The sequence below is a fragment of the Euprymna scolopes genome, chromosome 5 (assembly GCF_053919585.1).
Source record: "Euprymna scolopes isolate OS-2025 chromosome 5, ASM5391958v1, whole genome shotgun sequence".
NCBI lineage: Eukaryota > Metazoa > Mollusca > Cephalopoda > Sepiida > Sepiolidae > Euprymna > Euprymna scolopes.
The window spans coordinates 168,977,940-169,000,439 of NC_136486.1; the positions used below are offsets into that span (position 1 = coordinate 168,977,940).

At 30.6% G+C, this 22,500-nt stretch overlaps 1 protein-coding gene across 3 annotated transcripts in view; it reads right to left on the reverse strand.

Annotated features, from left to right (window-relative positions):
• The window catches only part of LOC145277036 (vesicular glutamate transporter 1-like), a 766,656-nt gene that overhangs the window by 471,867 nt on the left and 272,289 nt on the right, over positions 1–22,500 (reverse strand). The window contains exons 1-2 of one of the 3 annotated variants that reach the window (XM_080128667.1): positions 19,085–22,500; positions 7,114–7,350 (exon numbers count right to left, since the gene is read on the reverse strand). The exon at positions 19,085–22,500 is cut by the window's right edge and continues 1,038 nt beyond it. The exons of 1 other annotated variant lie outside the window; for it this stretch is intronic. In XM_080128667.1, the coding sequence (XP_079984793.1) occupies positions 7,114–7,202 (89 nt within the window). In that variant the 5' untranslated portion in view covers positions 7,203–7,350; positions 19,085–22,500. Of the gene's footprint in view, positions 1–7,113; positions 10,208–19,084 lie in introns of those variants that run through there. One more of the 3 variants, XM_080128666.1, reaches the window with a different exon arrangement.

Consider the following 22,500-nt stretch of genomic DNA (forward strand, 5'->3'; position numbering starts at 1 on the left):
GTCTTGAACTTCCGGTTTGCTGGCTGTCATGGCTCCTGTGAGCTGCAACATTGTTTAATTATGGGAATAATTTACATACATATGTATATAATATTTAAAAAAATATATATTTTACTCTTTTTATTGAGCACTCTTAAAAACCTCGTTTTAATTCAAGCAATTCAGTGAAATAATTTTAGTTATTGATCTAGAAAATTAATACTTAAAATTAAAAGTAATAACAATTAATTGTAATGGACATTAATCATTTTATATACTCCAGCTGTTATATTCCTCTTGATGCTTATGAGTTTTTGGTAAAAAAAACTTAAAAAAATTGATCAGGCGGCGCTACTTCTTTTTTAAAATACTCTGACGAAATACGTCATGTGTTTTTGAGGAACATATCTGTGTCTCTGAGTTTTTTAGTGGTCTTTTACTATTCAATGAAACACGTGCAAAACCTACTTCATAAAAATGTAAGAATTTATGAATGTGAATTAAATACACCTTTTGGTTTGGGAATGCTTTATGTATATTTATATATTATAGCTCTTATCTGTGTGTTTATTCACAAAATACCTCCGAAACTTTTGGAGCTAAATCCCCATATATATATATATATTCTGAAATTACAATAATTAGAGTACTTGGATGAGTATATAACACTTTGATCACATAAGGCATCCATATGCATATTTAAATTAAAATTGAACACGTAGCTGATGAAGGGAAATATTCCCGACATATTATGATAAAAAACTTCCATCAGACTACACTGAGGCAATTAAGAGTATAATGTAATGCAATTAGAGTCTATAGAAACATATATTTACATATATTACATTAACAAAATGTGGAAGTTTTTCTCCTTCTCTCTCTCTCTCCTTCTGTATATATATATTAAGTTAATCAAAATAAAATAGCACACTAGGATGAGTTTACAATTATTTTTATAAATATATTGAACTTAATTAATTCTTTAATTTATTTTCAAACAAACTTTCCCATAGTTAAAATGATAAATAAATGGTTGCTCAAAGTAACATTTAAAATCAAGAAAACTTTTACCTATTTGCTGAAGGAATTCATGCTAGCCATGTCCATTTTACGTCGAGAAAATGAAAAAGAAAAACATAAAAAACTTACACTTAACTTTCTTTGCTTAAAAAAGATCGTCTATATGAAATCTAATGGTTTAAAAGCAGATTAAATTTGTGTATTTATTTTTTGTCTAATTTTGTTAGAAACTTCCATGACCTTTTCTGGTGTGAGATTCTACATATGAAATAAAGTAAAGTTAGTTATATTCATGATTTACGTCATCAATACGTCCATATCTACAAAATCAATATTTCGTTCGGAATAACCATTTTGTTTTGGTTAACGTTGGCTCATATGAAATAAAATATTATTCAAATATTGAAAAGGTGTCTACACTTTGAAACTATAGTAAAAAAGTGTTTTGCAAACAACATTAATTAAGTTCGCGAGCTGCAGGCTATGGAAAACGATATTAGGATAACTAGCAAATAGTGTTTCTCCTAGTTATACAACAAGGGATTTCTACTAGTTAATTAACACACACGCGCCGCACACACACATGCACACACACACACACACACACATAAACGCACACACACACACACACACACACACACACACACACACACACACACACATACACACACACACACACACACACACACACACACACACACACACACACACACACACACACACACACACACACACATATATATATATAATGATTGTATTTCCGTAGATAAGTACACCTTAATACAATGAAACTTCGATGTTTATAAAGAGTGTGGAAGGAAATATGTATGCACATATGTAGTCAATAATATTTTATAAATAAATCAATACTAAATGTATTTTTACTATTTCACGCATATACACATACTATTACAAGTCGATATAATATATTATGTATGCATACACACACACACACACATATATATTCAGTATTTACTTGAAAAGTGCTCAATGCTTAAGATTTATTATTATAATTATTGCCTATTAGTAGATGTAATAGTTATATTAAATATCTCAGTGGTAATAATAGTACACAGAAACGTCCATGTTACATTACCGAGGGAAATCATCAGGCTTAATTGATTTACTCCCAACATCAATGTCATAACTAAAGCATATTATAACTAGTGCTAGCAGATCCTAAAATATAAGTATTTGCACGAACGAAAACACATTTTAGCTTGGAATAGCATGTACTTGGTGGAAATAAAATAGATAAGAAAAGAGAATGATATTTCTGTGCTTCCAACAGGAAAATGTGACACAAGCCATCACGAAGTAGAAGGCTCTGATGGTGCAAACCATATCCTTGGGGCCTTTATGATATTAAGAGAAACTTTGACTGGTATGATCAAGCGTGAAAATTAATGTGATGGTTTCATTTTTTATTTAAGTATTCGTTTAATATATATATATATATATATATATATATATATATATATATATATATATATATATATATATATATATACATATATATTCGTACATCTTTCTTTACCGTAATAGCTATTCAGATAACTGATCTTATTTTTTTAACGCTCTTATTTTTGAATTACCTAATATTTCGGCACTCAGTTGGGGTTATCTCCCTTCTCTTTTTCACTGTCTCTCTCTTTCACACACACACACACACACACACACACACACACACACACACACACACACACACACTTACACACACACGCACGCACACGCACACACACACATATCATGTACTAATGAAAACACATAAAATTTATATAATATGTTGAGTATATAAAGTTTTCACAGTATGATTCGCAGATTTATTCGATATAAGTCCAGTACCAATAGATACATGGCTATAGAGGCTATAATTAATTACAACAGCAGAATAGCCGCAGCTAAGAGAGGATATACCGAAACAACCAGAAAGCACAATCCGTCACAGAAATTAGGAACTCATGGTTTCTGTAAAATTTACAACAGTGGAGTAAATAATGGTAGTCAACAATTGCCCGAATATCCCGAAATCGAGAATGCTTATTGCTCGCCTGACAGTTTGCCTCCAAACCCACTTCGGACCCAGTAAACACTCCCCCCCCCCCAGATTTTCCTTTGCAAACAAAAACAACTCCATAATCTAAATATCACCTCATCTCAAGTTCGTGATAAAAAAAAACAAAAAACTGAACATTTCAAAGCAATTTGAGCCCAAGCTTATCCCGGCTATACTATTAAAATACTATTAAAAATACTATTAAAAATGCTCGGCTAAGGTTGTTCCAGTTCTCTTTAAGCAATTCAACAAATGCTTTACGAATCTTGCTTTCCTAAGTGTTGGAGAACAGTTTACAGGAATTCTAACGAAGGAACACACTCATTAAATTATCGCCCCAATAGCTTCCCCAAATATTTTCGCCCAAATCTTTGAGTCCTTAATTAATTAAACACAAATCCACCAGATACTAAACTTCTTTCCGACAAATAGTATGAATTTAGGCAAGCCCGTTCTTTTTTTTTTTTTACACAGTGATCACCACTTATCAAGGCCCGGAAGCCACTCAGGGATAAGGTTATTTCAAGTACATTACGTTAGTGTGGAGATTTGATGAAATGTTTACTTAAAGGGGCGGTTCATTAGGAATTTGTTAACATTGGACTTGAAGACATCCAAGTTGTAGTCCGGTGGGACGCAGGCAGACGGAACAGAGTTCCACAGGCGTGCAGTTCTAAGAAAGAAGCTTTGTTCATGGAATCCGCGTTTTGATTTAGGCACAGATATAGAGTGGGGGAAATTTTTCACAGTGGATTCAGCTAGACGGGTGTTTTTCGTGAAAGATTGGCGAGGGGGTACCAGAGATTGGAGTTCAGACGAGCACCTGCCAAAGCACTGCAAATATTGTAACTGTAACTCTGAACATATATACCATGCATCGGATAAGATAGGGGAAGCTAAGGCAGTAGCCATGGATATATTAAAGACCTTTGACAGGATATTGCACGCTGGTTTCGTAAAAATTTAATCATATGGTATTATTGGAAGAATACTTAATATAATCAAATCTTTCTTAAATAAGAGAAAACTCCAGGTTGTTCTCGATTGTCGTACGTCAAAACAACTACAAAAGCGAGAGATAAAACGGTATAAACTAAAGGAGGAACATAAATTTAGTAAAATATATGTCACTTGATCAGTTAATAACAGATTACGGCTAATCAGAGAAGTTGGAATAGATATTTTTTCAAGCATAAGTAAAGCCTAACACAAAGAAATATTTTAATGCATTTCATGTGATTCAAGTATATATGGAACAGACCTCCCAAAAACTTAATTACGTCAAAATTACTGGAATAATACATTTTAAATTTAAGATATTATAATATATCATGTTTGGGTGAAATTTTCCAGTTTTTATGTTTAAGGAAATATTTCCGAAACACTGACACACACTGAAAAATATGTACATAATATCTGGCTTCACTTAATTATATTATACGTCTATATACACGAGATAATAACAGATTACACACACACACACACACACACACACACACACACACACACACACACACATGTGTACATAGATGTCAATATTTTTAAATCGGTAATCTCGATTTAAAGAATTCTTATATAATTCTTTTATCCCTTTTATCAATATAGACAAATATTACATAGTCGCAAACTATGCGACTATGTAATATTTGTCTATATAAATAAAAATATTACATTTTGTTCTTTTTTTATTGACCACTATTTTATTGAGCATATACATGCATGTCAATATATATATATGCGTATATATATATATATATATATATATATATATATATATATATATATATATATACACACACAATGGTCTGGATGTGCGATGTTGTTATCCATGTATTTTTGTCTTTCCATATATTTTTTATTAATGTTATTTATATGTATTATACATTGCTCAAGAATTAGTATACTGTAGATATGTATGCGTAAATAGTGCTTGTACTTATAAACACACACACACACACACACACACACACACACACACACACACACACACACACACACATATATATATATAGATGAGTACAATGTTCAGTTTCTCTATATAATGTAACCTGAAATATGAGCTCAAATATTAATACTCCACCAGACTAGATAAATAGTTGTCCCGCGAGAATGATATGCTACAACATATTAAAATGGTTAATTTCTAAACTTCTTTACAAATTCAGCGTTTGAGATGTAAAACCTCAATGAAATAGTTGAATATCTAAGTATTTCACATAGACACCAAGTGTTAGCCCCAAGAAGAGGGTCATGGATTTCTGAGGACTTTGACTGAAGTAAAAATTACACAAAATGATGGGAATAATAGATTAGAGTAAATGAATTAATGTAGCCATACATATTATATATAGCCGTTTTGCGTATTTACTAAACAGCATTTACACAAAATACATAATATATCCGTCAATAGGCGTTTATTTAATCTTAATTAACTTTTGCATTTAAATAATTTTATTTTAGCAGTGAAACAATTCTAGTTCTTTCGATAAATCAACAAAAACGATATATATATATATATATATATATATATATATATATATATATATATATATATATACTTCCATAACCAGACAACATTGTAGCTCACAGGAGCCATGACCGCCAACGAACCAGAAGGCAAGATTCGAGTTTCGCCCTCCATTTGGCTCATCAGTTATATATATATATATATATATATATATATATATATATATATATATATATATATATATATATATAAGAGAAAGAAAATTAGAACTGTGGGTGTAACCTTACAATCAAAAGTTCGACTGAATACTAAAAAAAAAAACAATTTACAAATTCCTTATTCCGCGGAGTTTCAAAGAATGCTATTCTTGCTATACTTCTCATCAGCGGACAGAAAAAAAAATCAGTAAACTATCTATATATAAATACTGCTATTTATATTAGACTATAGTTTACCATTGAGTATATCAGATAATAAACACTACATTCTTTTGATTTTATTACTATACATATATATATATATATATGCATATATATATATATAGTTTTGTGCTGTTTTATCGAAAGAGCTAGAAATTATATATATATATATATACATATATATATATATATCTTTTATATATTATATAAAATATAGTTTATTCTAAAATTATTTCATTTCCAAAAAATTATTACTGCATATTTGATAAATCCTGATAATATATTATTAAGTAAAATACATATTTAATTAAAAAATATGTATGCTATTAATGTCTCAGCCCTGGTAATATTTCTTGTTAACCTGAAACTTAAGATAGAGCACCTTCACTTGAGAGAAAAATTAGAAGTAATTTAATTAAAACTTTTAAAATATTTTTTAGTGGTTGACATTTTAAAAATATTATAGGTTATTTTCACATCAAGACATATTAACAAATTTTTTTCCCAATAAAGTAATATACTTTAGAAAAAACGTCACCAGTAATATACTTTAGAAAAACGTCACCAGTAATATACTTTAGAAAAACTTCACCAGTAATATACTTTAGAAAAACGTCACCAGTAATATACTTTAGAAAAACGTCACCAGTAATATACTTTAGAAAAACGTCACCAGTAATATACTTTAGAAAAACTTCACCAGTAATATACTTTAGAAAAACTTCACCAGTAATATACTTTAGAAAAACGTCACCAGTAATATACTTTAGAAAAACGTCACCAGTAATATACTTTAGAAAAACGTCACCAGTAATATACTTTAGAAAAACGCCTTAAGAACAAGAGTATAAAACCTTTAAGCTTCAATTCGTAAGATTAAGAAATACTATTAAGTAAAGAAATAAACTGCCGTTTTAAAATAATTTTGTAAATTCATTTAGTTTTTATATTGTTAAAGTTTTTGGAATAAAAACTTTGTATGTTAAAAGGAGAAGATAGTAAAAAATGAGATTTAAAAAATATGGCTTAAAATAAAAAGAAACCGATAAATTGAAAGCGGAAATCTACAAACGAACATGAATTAAAAAAAGAAAAAAAAAACCGGAAGCGAGCAGTCAGGTTCGCGGGAAAATCCCTTGCAGTTTTAATGAGAAACGGAGAAGAAGACTTACCTTTGGAAAGAAACCTTCGCAAGTTGTGCAGCCTCCAAGGGTGGATAAAGGACACGACCCTTGAGTTCTTGAAACGAGCCAAATGGCATATTGCTTTTTTTTTCTTTTTTTTTTCAGTGATTATAATTCTTTTTTTTTTTTTAGGGTTATATCAATGATTTTGTGACTTTCCGTTTTGAGAGAACAGCGTCTAAGTTTCAGGTGCGTTGATGGCTGCCAAATTGTAAAATGTACTTTCTGTATCAAAAATTAAAAAATAATTTTCCTTGATTGTAAAAAATTAGAAAAAAAAACAATATTAATAAATTAATTATTGTACTTATCTATATTACGTTTCAATGCAATTATGCTTTAAATTTTGCTAAAATAAAGGTAAAAATTAACGAGTTATATCAACTTTTTTTTGTAAAGTTTTATTTTTTTTAATTAGCCGAATCATCAATAATCATAAAAAGGTTTTAAAGTAGTCTGCTGTATTTTCACCTTCAACATCGTATATTTTTAGTGATGTATATTAAAAATCTATAATTCTGTTCAATGCTAAGAATAGTCAATAAAATGTATGCATGATTCCCGTAGAAGTAATTGTTCAACAACTAACTGATTCAGACAAATGATATAAATATCCGAGAAAGTTTCAACAAGTTATATATTCTATATACATAGATATTTATTATAACTGCATTGTTTGTGTATCACCGTAGAAATAAATCGAACGCATATTAATATTATTTATTGAATACATGTATGTGCATAAGTACTTATAATCACTATATATGTACTTGCAAGATGTGTTAAGGTTTTGGTCGGATACATTCATCACACACACACATATATATATATATATATATATATATATATATATATATATATATATATATATACTTTTAAGTACTATACATGTACTTTTAGTTGTATGTAAAGTCTTAGCAACACTTCTGTAAACTATGAATGATCATGCGTGAATATATGTTTTATATATGTTTGAATATGTTTATCTCTCTCTCTCTCTTTATATATATATATATATATATATATATATATATATATATATATATATATATATATTCTGAGTAAGTGTTACGAAGTTATGTACAGATGTTACATCACAACCAATGAACGTTCTGAATTTGTCTGACGATTAGTACATTATACATGTATATAGGAATATATGTATGTATATATATATGTATTTATATATAGAGTCGTATGTACGTTGTTTTATGCTTTCTTGTTAGCTATCCTTTTCGTTAGTTCTCCACGGGTCATCTGCAAAACTTACAACAGGTGTTCATCTTATTATTGGCACAGGTTTCCTTGTGTGGGTGGAAGACATGAACATTTTTCGACTTGCGCAGTTTCATGTGTTTTTCTTTTTGTATGTGGGTGTTTTGCAAACGATTATCCTTCATATTTCCGCACTCTGCAAATCACAAACGGCTATTATTTTTCTTTCTTCGATTTAATTTGTGTAGTGATATACATAATAATTATTTTAAAATGCATTTGATTGCATGGCGAGGGGGGGCAACATTACGAGGTCGCTAAAACGGATAGTTTAAGGAATCCCAACCATATCAGGGTTCGCTGGATGATGGTTTACTTGACCCTTTAATGCTCACCTTGGGTTTAATAATTCTTCACCTTTGCATAAAATGTCGTGGAAAAAAAAAAATAGAGAGACACTTTTAAAAGTTGACAAATTATATTTTGTATAAATTTTCTATAGATTCTTAGGAGTTATCCATTAAAAGAAAAATAGATGTGAGTAATACCCGCTTTTTTCTGGTTACGCAAATGTACTTATTTAGGGATTATATTAAGCTGAAACAAACTATACTAACACATATCTTATAAACTATATAATTTATTTTATAAACTATATAATTTATTTTATTAACTATATAATTTATTTGATGCGAATGTACTTACCGATCCGCGCTATTTTTTTAAAAATCGTATTTCCAAGTTTAATTAAAGTGTTATGATATGTTTTTTTTTATTTAATTGTAAGGTTAAAGTACAGAATAGGTACAAAACACCTTCCCCTCCCCATGTTAAGAATGGCTTTTTAAATAATAACGTTATTATTTCAGCGGATCAAGTGCACTAGTACCATTTATTTTATAAACGCTGTAATCAACTTCAAACTGGACAATTTTATAAATTTTTCTGATTTTCAAGAAGTATCAGGTTGCTCTGTTTACAGTAGGAGGTAGTGGCTTATAAAATAGTTCCAAGGATGGGAGTAGGATGGCCGTGTGCGCATAGATATTATAGTTGCACGGGGGTGAGACTATTAAAAAAAACTTCTTGCAACTTACTTGCGTATTCTGTTTATGGTATAAAAAGTATTTTGTTTCGAAATTGTTTGAATGAAGATTGTTAATTTGTTTTGTTTTTTTTTGCATTTTCCTATGTATATTTTAATCGTGATTATTATTCTTCCAATACGTCGCTTGATGGAACCTCCGACCTTTTTCAGACGCGTCTTGTCGAACTCAGGAATGTTTCAGTCGAACTCCGAAATCGCGATTTAATCCACGCGGGTATCTTGTTCCCGTTCCATCATACATGGTTGTGTAGGAATCTTAAGTAATTTGTAATTATATTATTAGTAATTTGTAATTATATTATTAGTAATTGTTAATTATATTATTAGTAATTGTTAATTATATTATTAGTAATTGTTAATTATATTATTAGTAATTGTTAATTATATTATTAGTAATTGTTAATTATATTATTAGTAATTGTTAATTATATTATTAGCATCGCAGTTAGATTTTGAGGATTCAATCTTCTTGTGAATGAAGACAATAAAAAATGTATTGAATGAAGGAGCCGATTCGAAATTCCTCATGAATTCCCGAGTTCAACATAAACATTCTTGAGTTCCACAAGACGATCTGAAGCAGATCGGAGGTTACATCGGTCAAAATGTTAAGAAAATATCATCTGAGACGAGGATAGCAGTCTGAATAAACCTAATTACATACTTGTAGACTATAAGTAATTTAAAATTAAATAAAAAGAAATTTTACATGTTTTTGGCGTTATTGTCTAATCTAAATGTTTTATATTCGTGTCTTGTTCCCCCCCCCGCATATATATATATATATATATATATATATATATATATATATATATATATACTGTGGAAAGCAACCATATTTTAAGTCGCCTGACGGGGACCTCTGGTTTTAACCGACCATTTGTCTGAAACATTAGCGTATCTAGTGCCGCGATCATATAAATTTATATATATATATATATATATATATATATATATATATATATATATATATAGAGAGAGAGAGAGAGAGAGAGAGAGAGAGAGAGAGAGAAAGAAAGAGAGGAGATGGATAGATAGAGTGAGAGAGAGAGAAAGAAAGGGCAAGGGAAAACACTTTTTATTTTATTTTAAGTCTATTTATGCTGTCAATAGCCAGTCGGTGATCCTTTGTTACGAAATATATTCTTTGAATAAAATACTGAATATTAAAATCTACGTATTAATACTCAAAAATTTGTACTTAAAATATCTTCCCGGTTTATATTTTCATAACCAAATATTTAAATGCTGAATATATTCTCAATTAAAGGTAATACTCTCTTTCATTTTGTTTTATTTAGCTGTTCTGATTCAAAATACAAAACTTATTTCCAAATAAAGTTGAAACGTCTATGAAATTATACACTACAGCAGGTTTTCTTCCCGTCTCGTGAGTCAATAAATACAGCCTGTAAAACTATATTCGTAGGAAGTCAATTGTGACACAAGAGGTGCGCAGTCTACAACCACGCTTCTGCTGAATAGGTACAGCTTAATTCCAGTGTCAAGGTGAAGCCAATGATGACCGAAATTAATGGCGAGATAAGCAGAAAGCTTTCCTGCACACATCCTTAAATGGTCACCCATTTTAGAATTGAACACACTGAATATTGCTTAACTCGGTTTCCGCTGCAGTTACTTTTTTAGTTTTGTATTTTTAAGACGTGTTTATAGTCTTGCTAATTAGTCTCTGTTTATTTTCTCGTATAAAAAAAGTTACACACAAGGCCAGCTTTATGTGTAAGTGCTTCAAAAACTGGTAGAGTATATGGGATTAAAAAAAAAATGCTGCAGTCAAGAAAAATTTTTTTGCGGGACCGAGGACTGAACAAATGTTATACTTTTATTTATATAATAAATCGTCCGAATGAATGTTATCGATAAAAACGTTCGAAATTAAGTGAGAAGCAATTAAAAAAGTACGATGAAAATTAAAAAAACAAAAAAACTAATAAAAACTCATGTTTCCAGAAGGATTAATCCCTTAATTAAAATTTAAAGAGAGTGGTTTAGTTTGCTTACAGCATTATGTATATATATATATTTTTTTTTACATGGAGTTCACCACTTATCAAGGCCCAATGGCCACTCGGGGATAAGGGGTATTGTGTGTGTACAGTAATCAAAGGGATAGTGTAGCAATAGTATTGGAGAATTGGTAAGGTGTCATTACTTGGGGGGGGCGGTTCATCAGGAATTTGTTTGTGTTGGACTTGAAGGCATCCAGGTTGAAGTCGGGAGGGAAACAGGCAAGCGGAACAGAGTTCCACAGGCGTGCAGTTCTAAGAAAGAAGCTTTGTTCATGGTATCTGCGTTTTGATTTAGGCACAGATAGGGAGTGGGGAAAATTATTGACGGTGGTTTCAGCTAGTCGGGTGTTTTTTGAGAAAGATTGGCGAGGGGGGACCAGAGAATGGAGCTCAGACGAGCACCTGCCATGGAAGTAACGATAGAACAATGACAGGCTCGCTACTTCTCTTCTGTGGGAAAGAGGTTGTAGGGTAGAGAAAAGGGAATCCCCCACCAAGCCACGGAGTCTATTTTGTACTCCGTCAAGGCAGGATAGGCTGTTTTTTGCAGCCCCCGCCCAGATGTGGCAGCAGTATATAAAGCAATGTTATCGAAGGCTATAACAATGCATACTGAACATATACAATCTAACATAAAAGCAACGACAAAAAATAGCTTTTAGCATATTTCTCATCAAATAAAACGATCGTCCTAATATTTCATCGGAATTCTTAATTATTTGCCTTAAAAATAATATGAAAGTTTTAAAAAGAAAATAATATGAAAGAAAATCTTTTTTAAAATGTCAGAAATTTTTATCCGGTCTTTATGAGCACATTAAAATGTCAAGATGAAAATATTCGTACATCATGGGGTTTAACCACACTGCTGAGTCATAGAGAGGACGAAAATACGCAGATAACAATATTATATATATATATATATATATATATATATATATATATATATATATATACGCACACACACATATATATATATGCGTGTATTTGTCCTTAATTAATATATGTATATGTGTGTAATTGATTAGTACATATTTATGTACATGTGTTATGTGTATGTAATTTTTGATATATTTATGTGTGTGTGTGTGTGTGTGTGCGTGCGTGCGTGAGTCTATGCATGTGTTATTGGTTAATATATGTATATGTGTGTCATGTTATTGAATAATATATATATATATATATATATATATATATATATTTATATATAATTGTATATGTGTAACTACGTATGTATCATTGATTAATATAGATGTTATTTGCTCAGTATAGGTGTTATAAAAACTTCGAGCTAACTTCTTTGCCCCCCCCCTCCCAATATCTATTTTTTCTCTCCAATGTTATGGAAGATTATACTTTAAATGTAATAAACGAAATGATTGTGGATAGAACTCTATCCAATAGGATGTCGCGTTCTTTGTGTCAATTGGATATTCTTTCTCGGTTTGGTTTGAAACCGAGGTTGAGAAATCTATTTTTTCTGCTATGCATAAATACGCATGTAAGAGCATATATATGTATATTTCTTAATTTCAAATAAAATCATATATTAATTCGATATGTCCATCGATACATGCTGTTTCCTGGATAGAAACTGTTTCCGAGAAACCGCAGGCATCGATGCATGACCGGACCAATGTGTAGGGATATTGAAATTAATAAATATACACACACTCAATGTGCGCGCGTGTGTGGGTGTAAAAGTTTTCTGATTATTTTTTTAAAATCACATACTATTTATTATTGTTATGCAAGTCTATATGAAAGGATATCGTGCCAGGTATGTTGTCTTGAATCGGTTCTGTTGCAGTTTTGAGAAGGTAAATCTCATGTCATTATATATATATATATATATATATACATACATATATATATATATATATATATATATATATATATATATATATATATTTATCGAATGTAGAAATTTAGGTATCCGTATATATTAGACCAGTTCCTACTATTTCCTGGTATTTATGCATAGGTATGAAAGGAAACAATGGGCGCTAGAGTCAAAAGAATGGGTGTGGGTAGGAGTGTAGATATTAAGAGAAAGAAGCGAAATTTAATGAAAGAGGAAGAAGGCATCGGTAAGCGAGTGGCGGGCGAAGGGCACCTGTTGATTGAAAGTAGAGCGCCACGGTTGCAACAGGTTGTTGTTGCCCGGACGAACTCGCATCGCCAGTTTGCCTCGGCGCTGGAAACAAGCAGAAATCTGTGAACTGCTACTATGATAGGGGTTTCATGCTACTATGAATTTGCACAACTATGTAGGTCGCCATCTTTATGCTCCTCTCATAGGAATTACTCGTTGTAAAATAGAATATATATATATATATATATATATATATATATATATATATATATATATATATAAAATATGTATGCATACATATATGTGCGTATATACAGGCAATAGTATCGGTGGGATTTTAAACTGAAAATGCTCAATTATCAGTGATAGTTAAAATTTTTAATTATATATATATATATATATATATATATATATACATATATATATATATATATATATATATATATATATATATGTAATATATAACATATATATGTGTGTGTTGTGTGTGTGTGTGATCTGCTTCTAATTAGCTCATATCTTGTTACCGGCTCTTCATTTTTTCTTTTATAAAAAGTAACAAGTAAAAGAAATTAATTATTTCTGATGAAAAACACATGGCGTTTGAAGTATTGAATAATAAAAAAAATAATAATACTAAAATAATAACGTCGTTTATTTTTCAAAAATTGCTCACCATTCTCAATAGATGCATGGTAGCATCCTTCAGTCTTGATAGACTATGGGTACCCACTGTAAGGGTAGCTTCGTATGGAATTTTTGTGGCATGAGTTTCGCAATTTACAACCACACCTCTTCTGAGCCGGTGTTGTTAAATACCAGTGGCAAGTGACGGCCCAGGAGTACTGGAAGCAATGCCGAGATAAGCGGGGAGCATATATATATATATATATATATATATATATATATATATATATATATATATATATATATATATATATATATATAGTCCCTAGAATTCTCAAATGGTCACCTATCTGGTACTTGCCAAGCTCAACGTTGCTCAACTTCGGTGGTCTGACGAGAACCGGTGTGTCAGCATGATCAACACACACACACACACACACACACACACACACACACACACACACACACACACACACACACACACGGAAAAATATATTTTTAGATTCATACCTATAAACATGTATTTGCATACACATACACACATATATACGGCGATAAATAGATAGATAGATAGATAGGTAGATAGATAGATAGATAGATAGATAGATAGATAAATGGATAGATAGATAGATAGATAAATAAATAGGCAGGGAAAGACAGAGATGTGTGTACACGCGCGTCAATGTGTATATGTATATAACTTCATTTTAATTGATTGTGAAAGCAAGTGCTTATTCTCGGGATAAGAATGATGGAAGGGAAAAGCGAAGTCTGAAGAGTTCAAAGTGTGAGGGTGGGGGATGGATATAGAAAAGAAATGAAGAAGTCAATAGAAAGGAAAAACAAGAAAGGACGTTGGGTTAATCGAATGTGACGGAAAATACATACATCTTTCAATATTCTATAGACGGGTGAGTTAGTTGTGGGAGAGGGAAAGAGAAGGAGTGAGAGGGAGAGAGAAGGAGAGACTAAGCAAAAGAGGGCAGACAATTGTTTGGTAGAAAGAGAAATTTGGGTGATGGTGGGGGTAGAGCAAAAAAAAAAAAAATGAAACGTAGATGCAAGTGAGTTTGATAGAGAGAGCGTTAGCGTTAGTAAGAGAGCGTAAGGCGATGAAAAAAGGGAGAGGGAGGGAGAGAGAGAGTGAAGGTAGAGAAAGAAAGAGAGTAGTAGTAAAAGGAGAAATAGGATAACCTGGGTGAAAAAAAAAAAATGAAATCCAAAGAGAGAGAGAGAGAGGGAGTTAAAGCGTAAGTAAAAGAATAACAATAGAAAAAGTAAGGACGCACGTATAGAAGCGGTTCCCCCCTCCCCCTGTAAATTTTTAGTGTTGTCTTTTTTAATTTTTCAGCGGATTATTATCGTATAACCATAAAAAAAACTAATCTACATTAAAAAAAAAATACAAGAAGAAAATGAATATCTAACATTTTTTATAATACAACGTTCTCGTAAATCGATCCCCTGTTTTGGAAACATCAACCTTTTTCGGCCAAATTTCGCGAATTTAGCCCTTTTAAGTAACTTTTTGAAGGCGAAACTGCTTTGAAAATAATAAATTCGCAAAATTTAGCTGAAAAAATGTCGATGTTTCTAAAACTAGAAATAGGCTATATTAGAAACGGAGCACCCCTTAAAAACTTTTAAATATTGAATATTGTTTTTGACCATTCGATAATAATCTGTTGAAAAAAAAAAGAAAAAAAAATGAAAATAAAAAATACATAGAGGGGTACCGCTTCCATACGTGCGCCATAATAAAAGGTTAAAATAGAGAGAGAGAGAGAGAGAGAGAGAGAGAGAGAGAGAGAGAGAGAGAGAGAGAGAGAGAGAGAGAGAGAGACAGGGAGGGAGAGTGGAAGTCGATAGAAAGAGAAGAGTCTGATTATGAGAGCTTATGATATAAATACAGAGTGGAAGAGAGAGGATTTTAGATTAAAAAGAAAAAAAACGTTTAAAAATGTATGAGAAAGCGAGAGCGACAGAATACTAAACGATTGAAAGAAATGAAAGTCACGTGATTCACATGCGGGTATACGAAAAAGGAAGAAAAAGAAAGAGAGAGTTAGAGAAAGGGGGTATAAGAAAGAGGGAAAGTAAAAAATAAAAATGCTGTGACGTCATTCGAATGTGATGGCGAAAGTACAAGTATTGAGGGATGTTTTCGACCCGCATAAAGCCGGAAAACAGTGGGCGGTCTCCCATCTAGAGAGGGTTAGGAAGGTTCGATTGACACCTTTTGTTTTTTTTTATTGAATTTCCCCCATCCCACGCCAAATGAATTAAACAAACGACTTTTTATAAAAATTTATTCGTACATATAACATATAAGCATACATTTATTTATTCATTTATAATAAAAAAATAACTTTATTCGGGAATCTAAAGTAAGATGAACACCGGTGCGTGTGAGGTAAATGAGATCTCCAGTTAGGATTAACATAGACAAGCAAAGGTACAGTGACAAACATGATAATAGACCTCCCCGTCACCAATTTTTGAGTGGCCTTGTACCCAATTTTTGTTTTTGGAATTTTTTGCCTATATATATATATATATATATATATATATATATATATATATATATATATATATATATATATATATATATATATCAACTAATGCTGTTGAAAATAAGCACTCATAATCTTATTCATCACGCATTTTGCCGTGTCTTAATTCTTTAGTTGCAAAAATACATAAAGCATTAATAATTGTTTAGAATTATTCACGACCAAAAAGGTACATGAAACCTTTCTCGTCCAATTTAAATTCTTAGATAATTTGATCTTTTCAAATATGATATCAACGATTATGTCGAGCCGCGTATATTATTTTATTTATTTTAGCAGGTAAGACATAAGGTCAAGTGTTAGTATGATGAAAGTGTTTCTAAGGAACGAACTGAATTCGAACTAGGCACTCCCAGATTTTCAATTCGTGTCGTTAGCCACTTTCATGAAAACTCTGCGATGACTACCGGATGGAACAAAATGAATGCGATTTTACGTCACGATAAAACTTCTTACAAACGGATAGCCTTACTAGACAACTAATTTTACAGAAAAATTTGGCTTGAATCAGTGTTTTTATAACGTCATCAAACATATTCAATTGTGTTAGCACGTTTATTATTTTAGAATGTTAAAGATTTAATTATTCGATAATGTAATGCAGATTTGATTATTTTGTGATGGTTAATATTTTAGTTTTTATGATTTGCAAAATTTCATTATTTTATATGTTTAAGTTATGATTATTTTATCACGTTTGAATTTTAGTATAATGTGTTATTTTATTATTGCAAATATTTCATTATTTTATATGTTTAAGTTATGATTATTTTATCATGTTTGAATTTTAGTATAATGTGTTATTTTATTATTGCAAAGATTTTATTATTTTAAATTGCTTATGGTTTTATTATTTTTTAAAGGTTAACATTTTGTCTATCTATCTATCTTCTATTATATAAAAACAAGTCTGTGTAAGTTAGAGAGAGAGAGAGAGAGAGAGAGAGAGAGAGAGAGAGAGAGAGAGAGAGAGAGAGAGAGAGAGAGAGAGTTCCCTATTGACTCGGAATCTGCTTGGCCGATTTTTAAAAGATTTCACACGAATGTGCTTGATGTGTATGTGAGTGTTCTTACGTAAGTTTTGCATCGTAATGCGTCCGATAAGTTTCGAAAATCGACAATCGAAAAAATCTGATTTAAGAATGAAGTCTAATTTATACTAAAGTTAACACCGTTATACACTCTAACATCACAAGTGCGTTTGAGAAGTTTTATCACCTATAAAATCGATTGTAGATTATTTTATAAAACATGGGCGCGGTCGAAATGAATATTATTTTGAGAATACAATTAAACAATTATACTTGATTTTTGTCCGTTTAACTTTAATTCAAGTTATTATGTAAGAATATATTCTCATAAATCAACAGTTTTTTCTTTGATAAGACGGGCGCGTTCGAAATGGATGTTTCTGTTTAGAGCACAATTGAACCATGATACTTGACTTTTGCATTTTAAACTTTAAGTGAAGCCATTATTAACAGATAATTTTATAAAATCAAATTATATTCTCTACAGTGCAATATAGACTACAATGTATTGTGACTGCTGGGAATTATGTGAAGCTTCCTCCTAGTACACTGCAGTGGGCCCCCAATTAGAGCAGGCAAGCTATCGATTTTAGTAAAAAAAAAAAAAAAAATGACAAAGTCAGGGAGGGTGGAAAACTTGTGATCCCCATTCAATTCCGGACAAATTCGGATTTTCCTCCTAGTTATTTTATAATAGTTTTTTTTTTTTAATGGTTAAGATGTTATAATTTTACAATGATTAACGTTTTATTATTTTACTATGATTAAGATATTTTAGTTCATAATGGTTAACATTTTATCATTTTATAATGGTTAAGATGATATTATTTTATAATGGTCAATTTTCCTCAAACCATAACGAGAGACAAATATATGCAAAAATACTCTTTTTACCAGAGACTATCGTCACAGGTACAAGTGAAATCTTTTTCCGGTAAAAAAAAAATACGCTAAGTAAGCAGTCGCGGAATTTACACAACGTAGTACTAGTAATAAAATAAGACTTCAAAAATATCGGTTGACGTCAGAGTTTTAATGGTGACGTCATGATGACGTTATAAATTCTGACGTCAACAATTTCATACTTTTACCCATACCTTTTACAGTATCAAAAAATATTTATTTACAAATAAATTATACCAGGATTTAGTAAGATAAATTTTAAATAAAAATTACTGAAATTAATAGTAAAATAGTAATTATTTAAGGCACTAAAACCTTTTTTTTTCAGAAGACGAATGGGGATAAAATATTTAAAAGTAAATAAAAAAGCTACACACCTCTGAATTTTGAATGTTTCCTGCAATCTTGATTTCAACTATGGACAACTATCATCAATGTGATTGCGTGTATTTTCCCACTTTTTTAAGAATTTGTTCTTGTTGAAACTTTGCGATGTCTTGCCGGTTCGCTTGATCATCTCAGACTGAATTACGGCATTTAATGAATCAGGATTTGCCATCCTTTTTTTCGCATTGATGATTTGTTTATTGCAATTATTTTATCATTATCTTCATCACTCCGCCATCAACCATCTTTGTCCAATATTCCCTTCCTGTGGGGTTTCCGTTCTTTTTCATCTTCCTTTCTCCTCATATCTTTCTTTCTCTTTGTCTTCCTGTCTCTCTACCCGCCTTTCTTTCTATCTATCTATCTATCTATCTATCTATCTATCTATCTATCTATGTCTATCTATCTATCTATCGCTTTCTTCTTCGATATATATACATATATATAATATATATATATATATAGTAAGTTTTCCACGCAATAGCCTGACGAATCCTCACGAGAATGGAATGCTGAAAATTCTATGTAGCTTGATTGCCATATATATTTTCAAAACTTACTACCTTACTCTACTTACGTATTGGGTACTGAAGTAAATACGTCAAACATTTACATATCTTTATGTAGATACATAAAATAATAATAGCAATAATAATAATAATAATAATAATAATAATAATAATAATAATATATATATATATATATATAATTATTTTTTTACTATAATAATTAAATACCTATATATATATTGTTGTCTTTTTCTTTTTACACTTCTACTTTTACCTTTCCCATCTTTCTTAGTTTGTTCTGCTTTTTTTTTTACTTTCCTACATTTTTTCTTTCTTTGTGTAGTTTTATTTGATTGTTGGACTTATTTCACCATCAATTATTCATCCCCAGTCAATCAACTTTCTTTGACCGAATTTCTTTTCCACTTTGACTTTCTCTTATTTTCTCCTCCTCCCTCTCACACACATTCTCTCTATTTATTAATCTCCCTTTCTCCTTTAGATTTTATAGATTTATTTAACTCATCGTTTTTTTCATTTTCTTTTCTTTTCTTCTCCTTTTTTATTTGTCTATTAAAATCATCATCTTCACGTCATGATCATCATCATGGACATCTTGTTGTTGTTGTTGTTGTTGTTGTTCTTCTTCTTCTTCTTCTTCTTCTTCTTTTTCTTCTTCTTCCTGCCATTAACTCTCTTTGGCGGATTTGCACTTCCTGATTGATTTCCGGTCGATTATTTGGTTTCTCTATTCCAACCTTCTCGCCCATTTGTTTTCTTTCTTTCTATTTTAAAACTTCACAACTCCATATATCTTTTCTTTCCGTGGTTCATTTCTTCTTGTTCTTCTTTTATTCATTAAATTTTCTTTTCCTTCTTTTTTACTCCCACCTTTCTCTCTTTCTTCCATTTTTCTTGCAATTTCTTCATTTGTAGTTGTATCATATTTTTCATCATCCCATCCGCATTTTTTTGTCCGATTTACTTTTCAGAACATTTTTTTTCGTTCGCTTTTCTTTTCGTTTTTGTTTAACTTCTTTCTGGCTTTCTTCAATTTCTTTATTTTCTTTTTATCGCCCCTCGTATCGTTAACTTCTTTTTTTTATTTACGATTTCTCTTATTGAATTTAATTAATTATCATCCTTGTATTCGGTCCTCCAGCCAATCCGCTTTGCCCGACTTCCGTTTCTCAACTTCCATCTCGCCTCTTGTTCTAGAAATCTACATTTGTCTTACTTTTTAATCTTTTGAAATTTTAATTTCTACGCTCATTCATTTCTTTTTCTTGACATCTTTATGTCTTCTCCTTTCTTTTCTTTCTTTATTCCTCTCTTTATAACTTTCTTTACTAATTTCTATCTTTTTTCTAGCTATCCCCATTCTTTCTTTATTTCTATCTTTTCTAACTTCCTCTTTTCTTTTTTTCTTTCTGTTTTTCTTTTTTATAACCATCTTCCTTTCTACCTATCTGTTTATTTTTTTTTCTATCTATCTATCTATCTTTCTTTCTTTCTTTCTTTCTTTCTTTCTTTCTTTCTTTCTTTGTAGCTCTCATTTAATCCCCTTTGCTTTCTCTCATCTTCCACATTCCATTCTGTCACTTTTTCTTTGTTTCTTTCTTTCTGATATTCTAGCGCTCTTATTTCCGTTTCTTTTCTTTCGTTCTTCTTTCCTTCTTGCTAACTCTCTTCCCACTTTCTTTCTTTTGTTTGCAACCTCTCTTTCTTTCTTTCTTTCTCCAATTCTCCCGACTACATTTTCTTTCTTTCATTCTAAGTGTCTTTCTTATTTCTTTCTTTCTACCTCTCTTCACCAATTTACGTTCTCTTATTTCTCTAACCATCTTTCGATTCTTATTCTTTCTATTACGTGCCTACATTTATTTTTTTCATTATTTCCTACTTATTAACACGATTTTCCCAACTTTCCACTCCAAACTCTAGTGATCTCCTTCTCGATTCTCTCTCTCCACCCCTTACACAATCTCTCTCTTTCTCTCGCACACACACTCATAAACGCAGTCTTTATTTTTTCATATATTGTGTTTTCTTTTTTCTCTGGAATTCATTTTGTACTCCATTTTCTCTTTCTTTCTTTTCTTTCTTTCTTTCTTTTTATTTCTTTCTGAAACAACTCTTAAAAATACATAAATCTTTAATCTTACAAAGTTCTATCAAATTTATTTAATCCATATATTTTTGTTCGTTATCTATGAGAAATATATCATTTTGTTATCGCATACAATATTTTCAAATTTATTTAATGCCAATAAGCAACTCACATTTGTCTCCCTTGACAGTAAGTTCATGTCGAGAAGAGACACGCATAACAATTTTATATTGATGAAAAACTGTTGGGAAAAGTAGCGAAACAATAATTAAAATTGAATGTAAAAAAAAAAACAACAAAAGTATAAAACAAGAAAATGTAAAAACAAATAACCACAAAACCATATATTCGTAAACAATTAAAAAAAAAACTTTATAAAATAAAGATAAAATAATCAAAATATAAATAACATTAAATAGTCATAATAAAACGAGTAATTTAGTTCTCAAAAAACTTCACATTCGCTCAACGAATAAAATAATACAAATATATGAGTAACTGTTCCTATCTAGAGTTCCTCTTTTTGAATAGCTGGATTTTCCCCACATAAAACTTGTGCCTAACTCTGGCCTCGTGAGGAGGCAAGCAAATAGATAATAAGTACTAACATATCGTTAATTATATTGATTTCCTTCCGACGATTTTCTTATTCCTGTTCTTCCTCCTCCTCATTCCACTATTATAGCAACAGTATGCAACAACAACCATTACTAAGTCTATGACACACATGTATACATAAAATTATGTGTATACATTATATATATATTATATATCATTATTACATGTA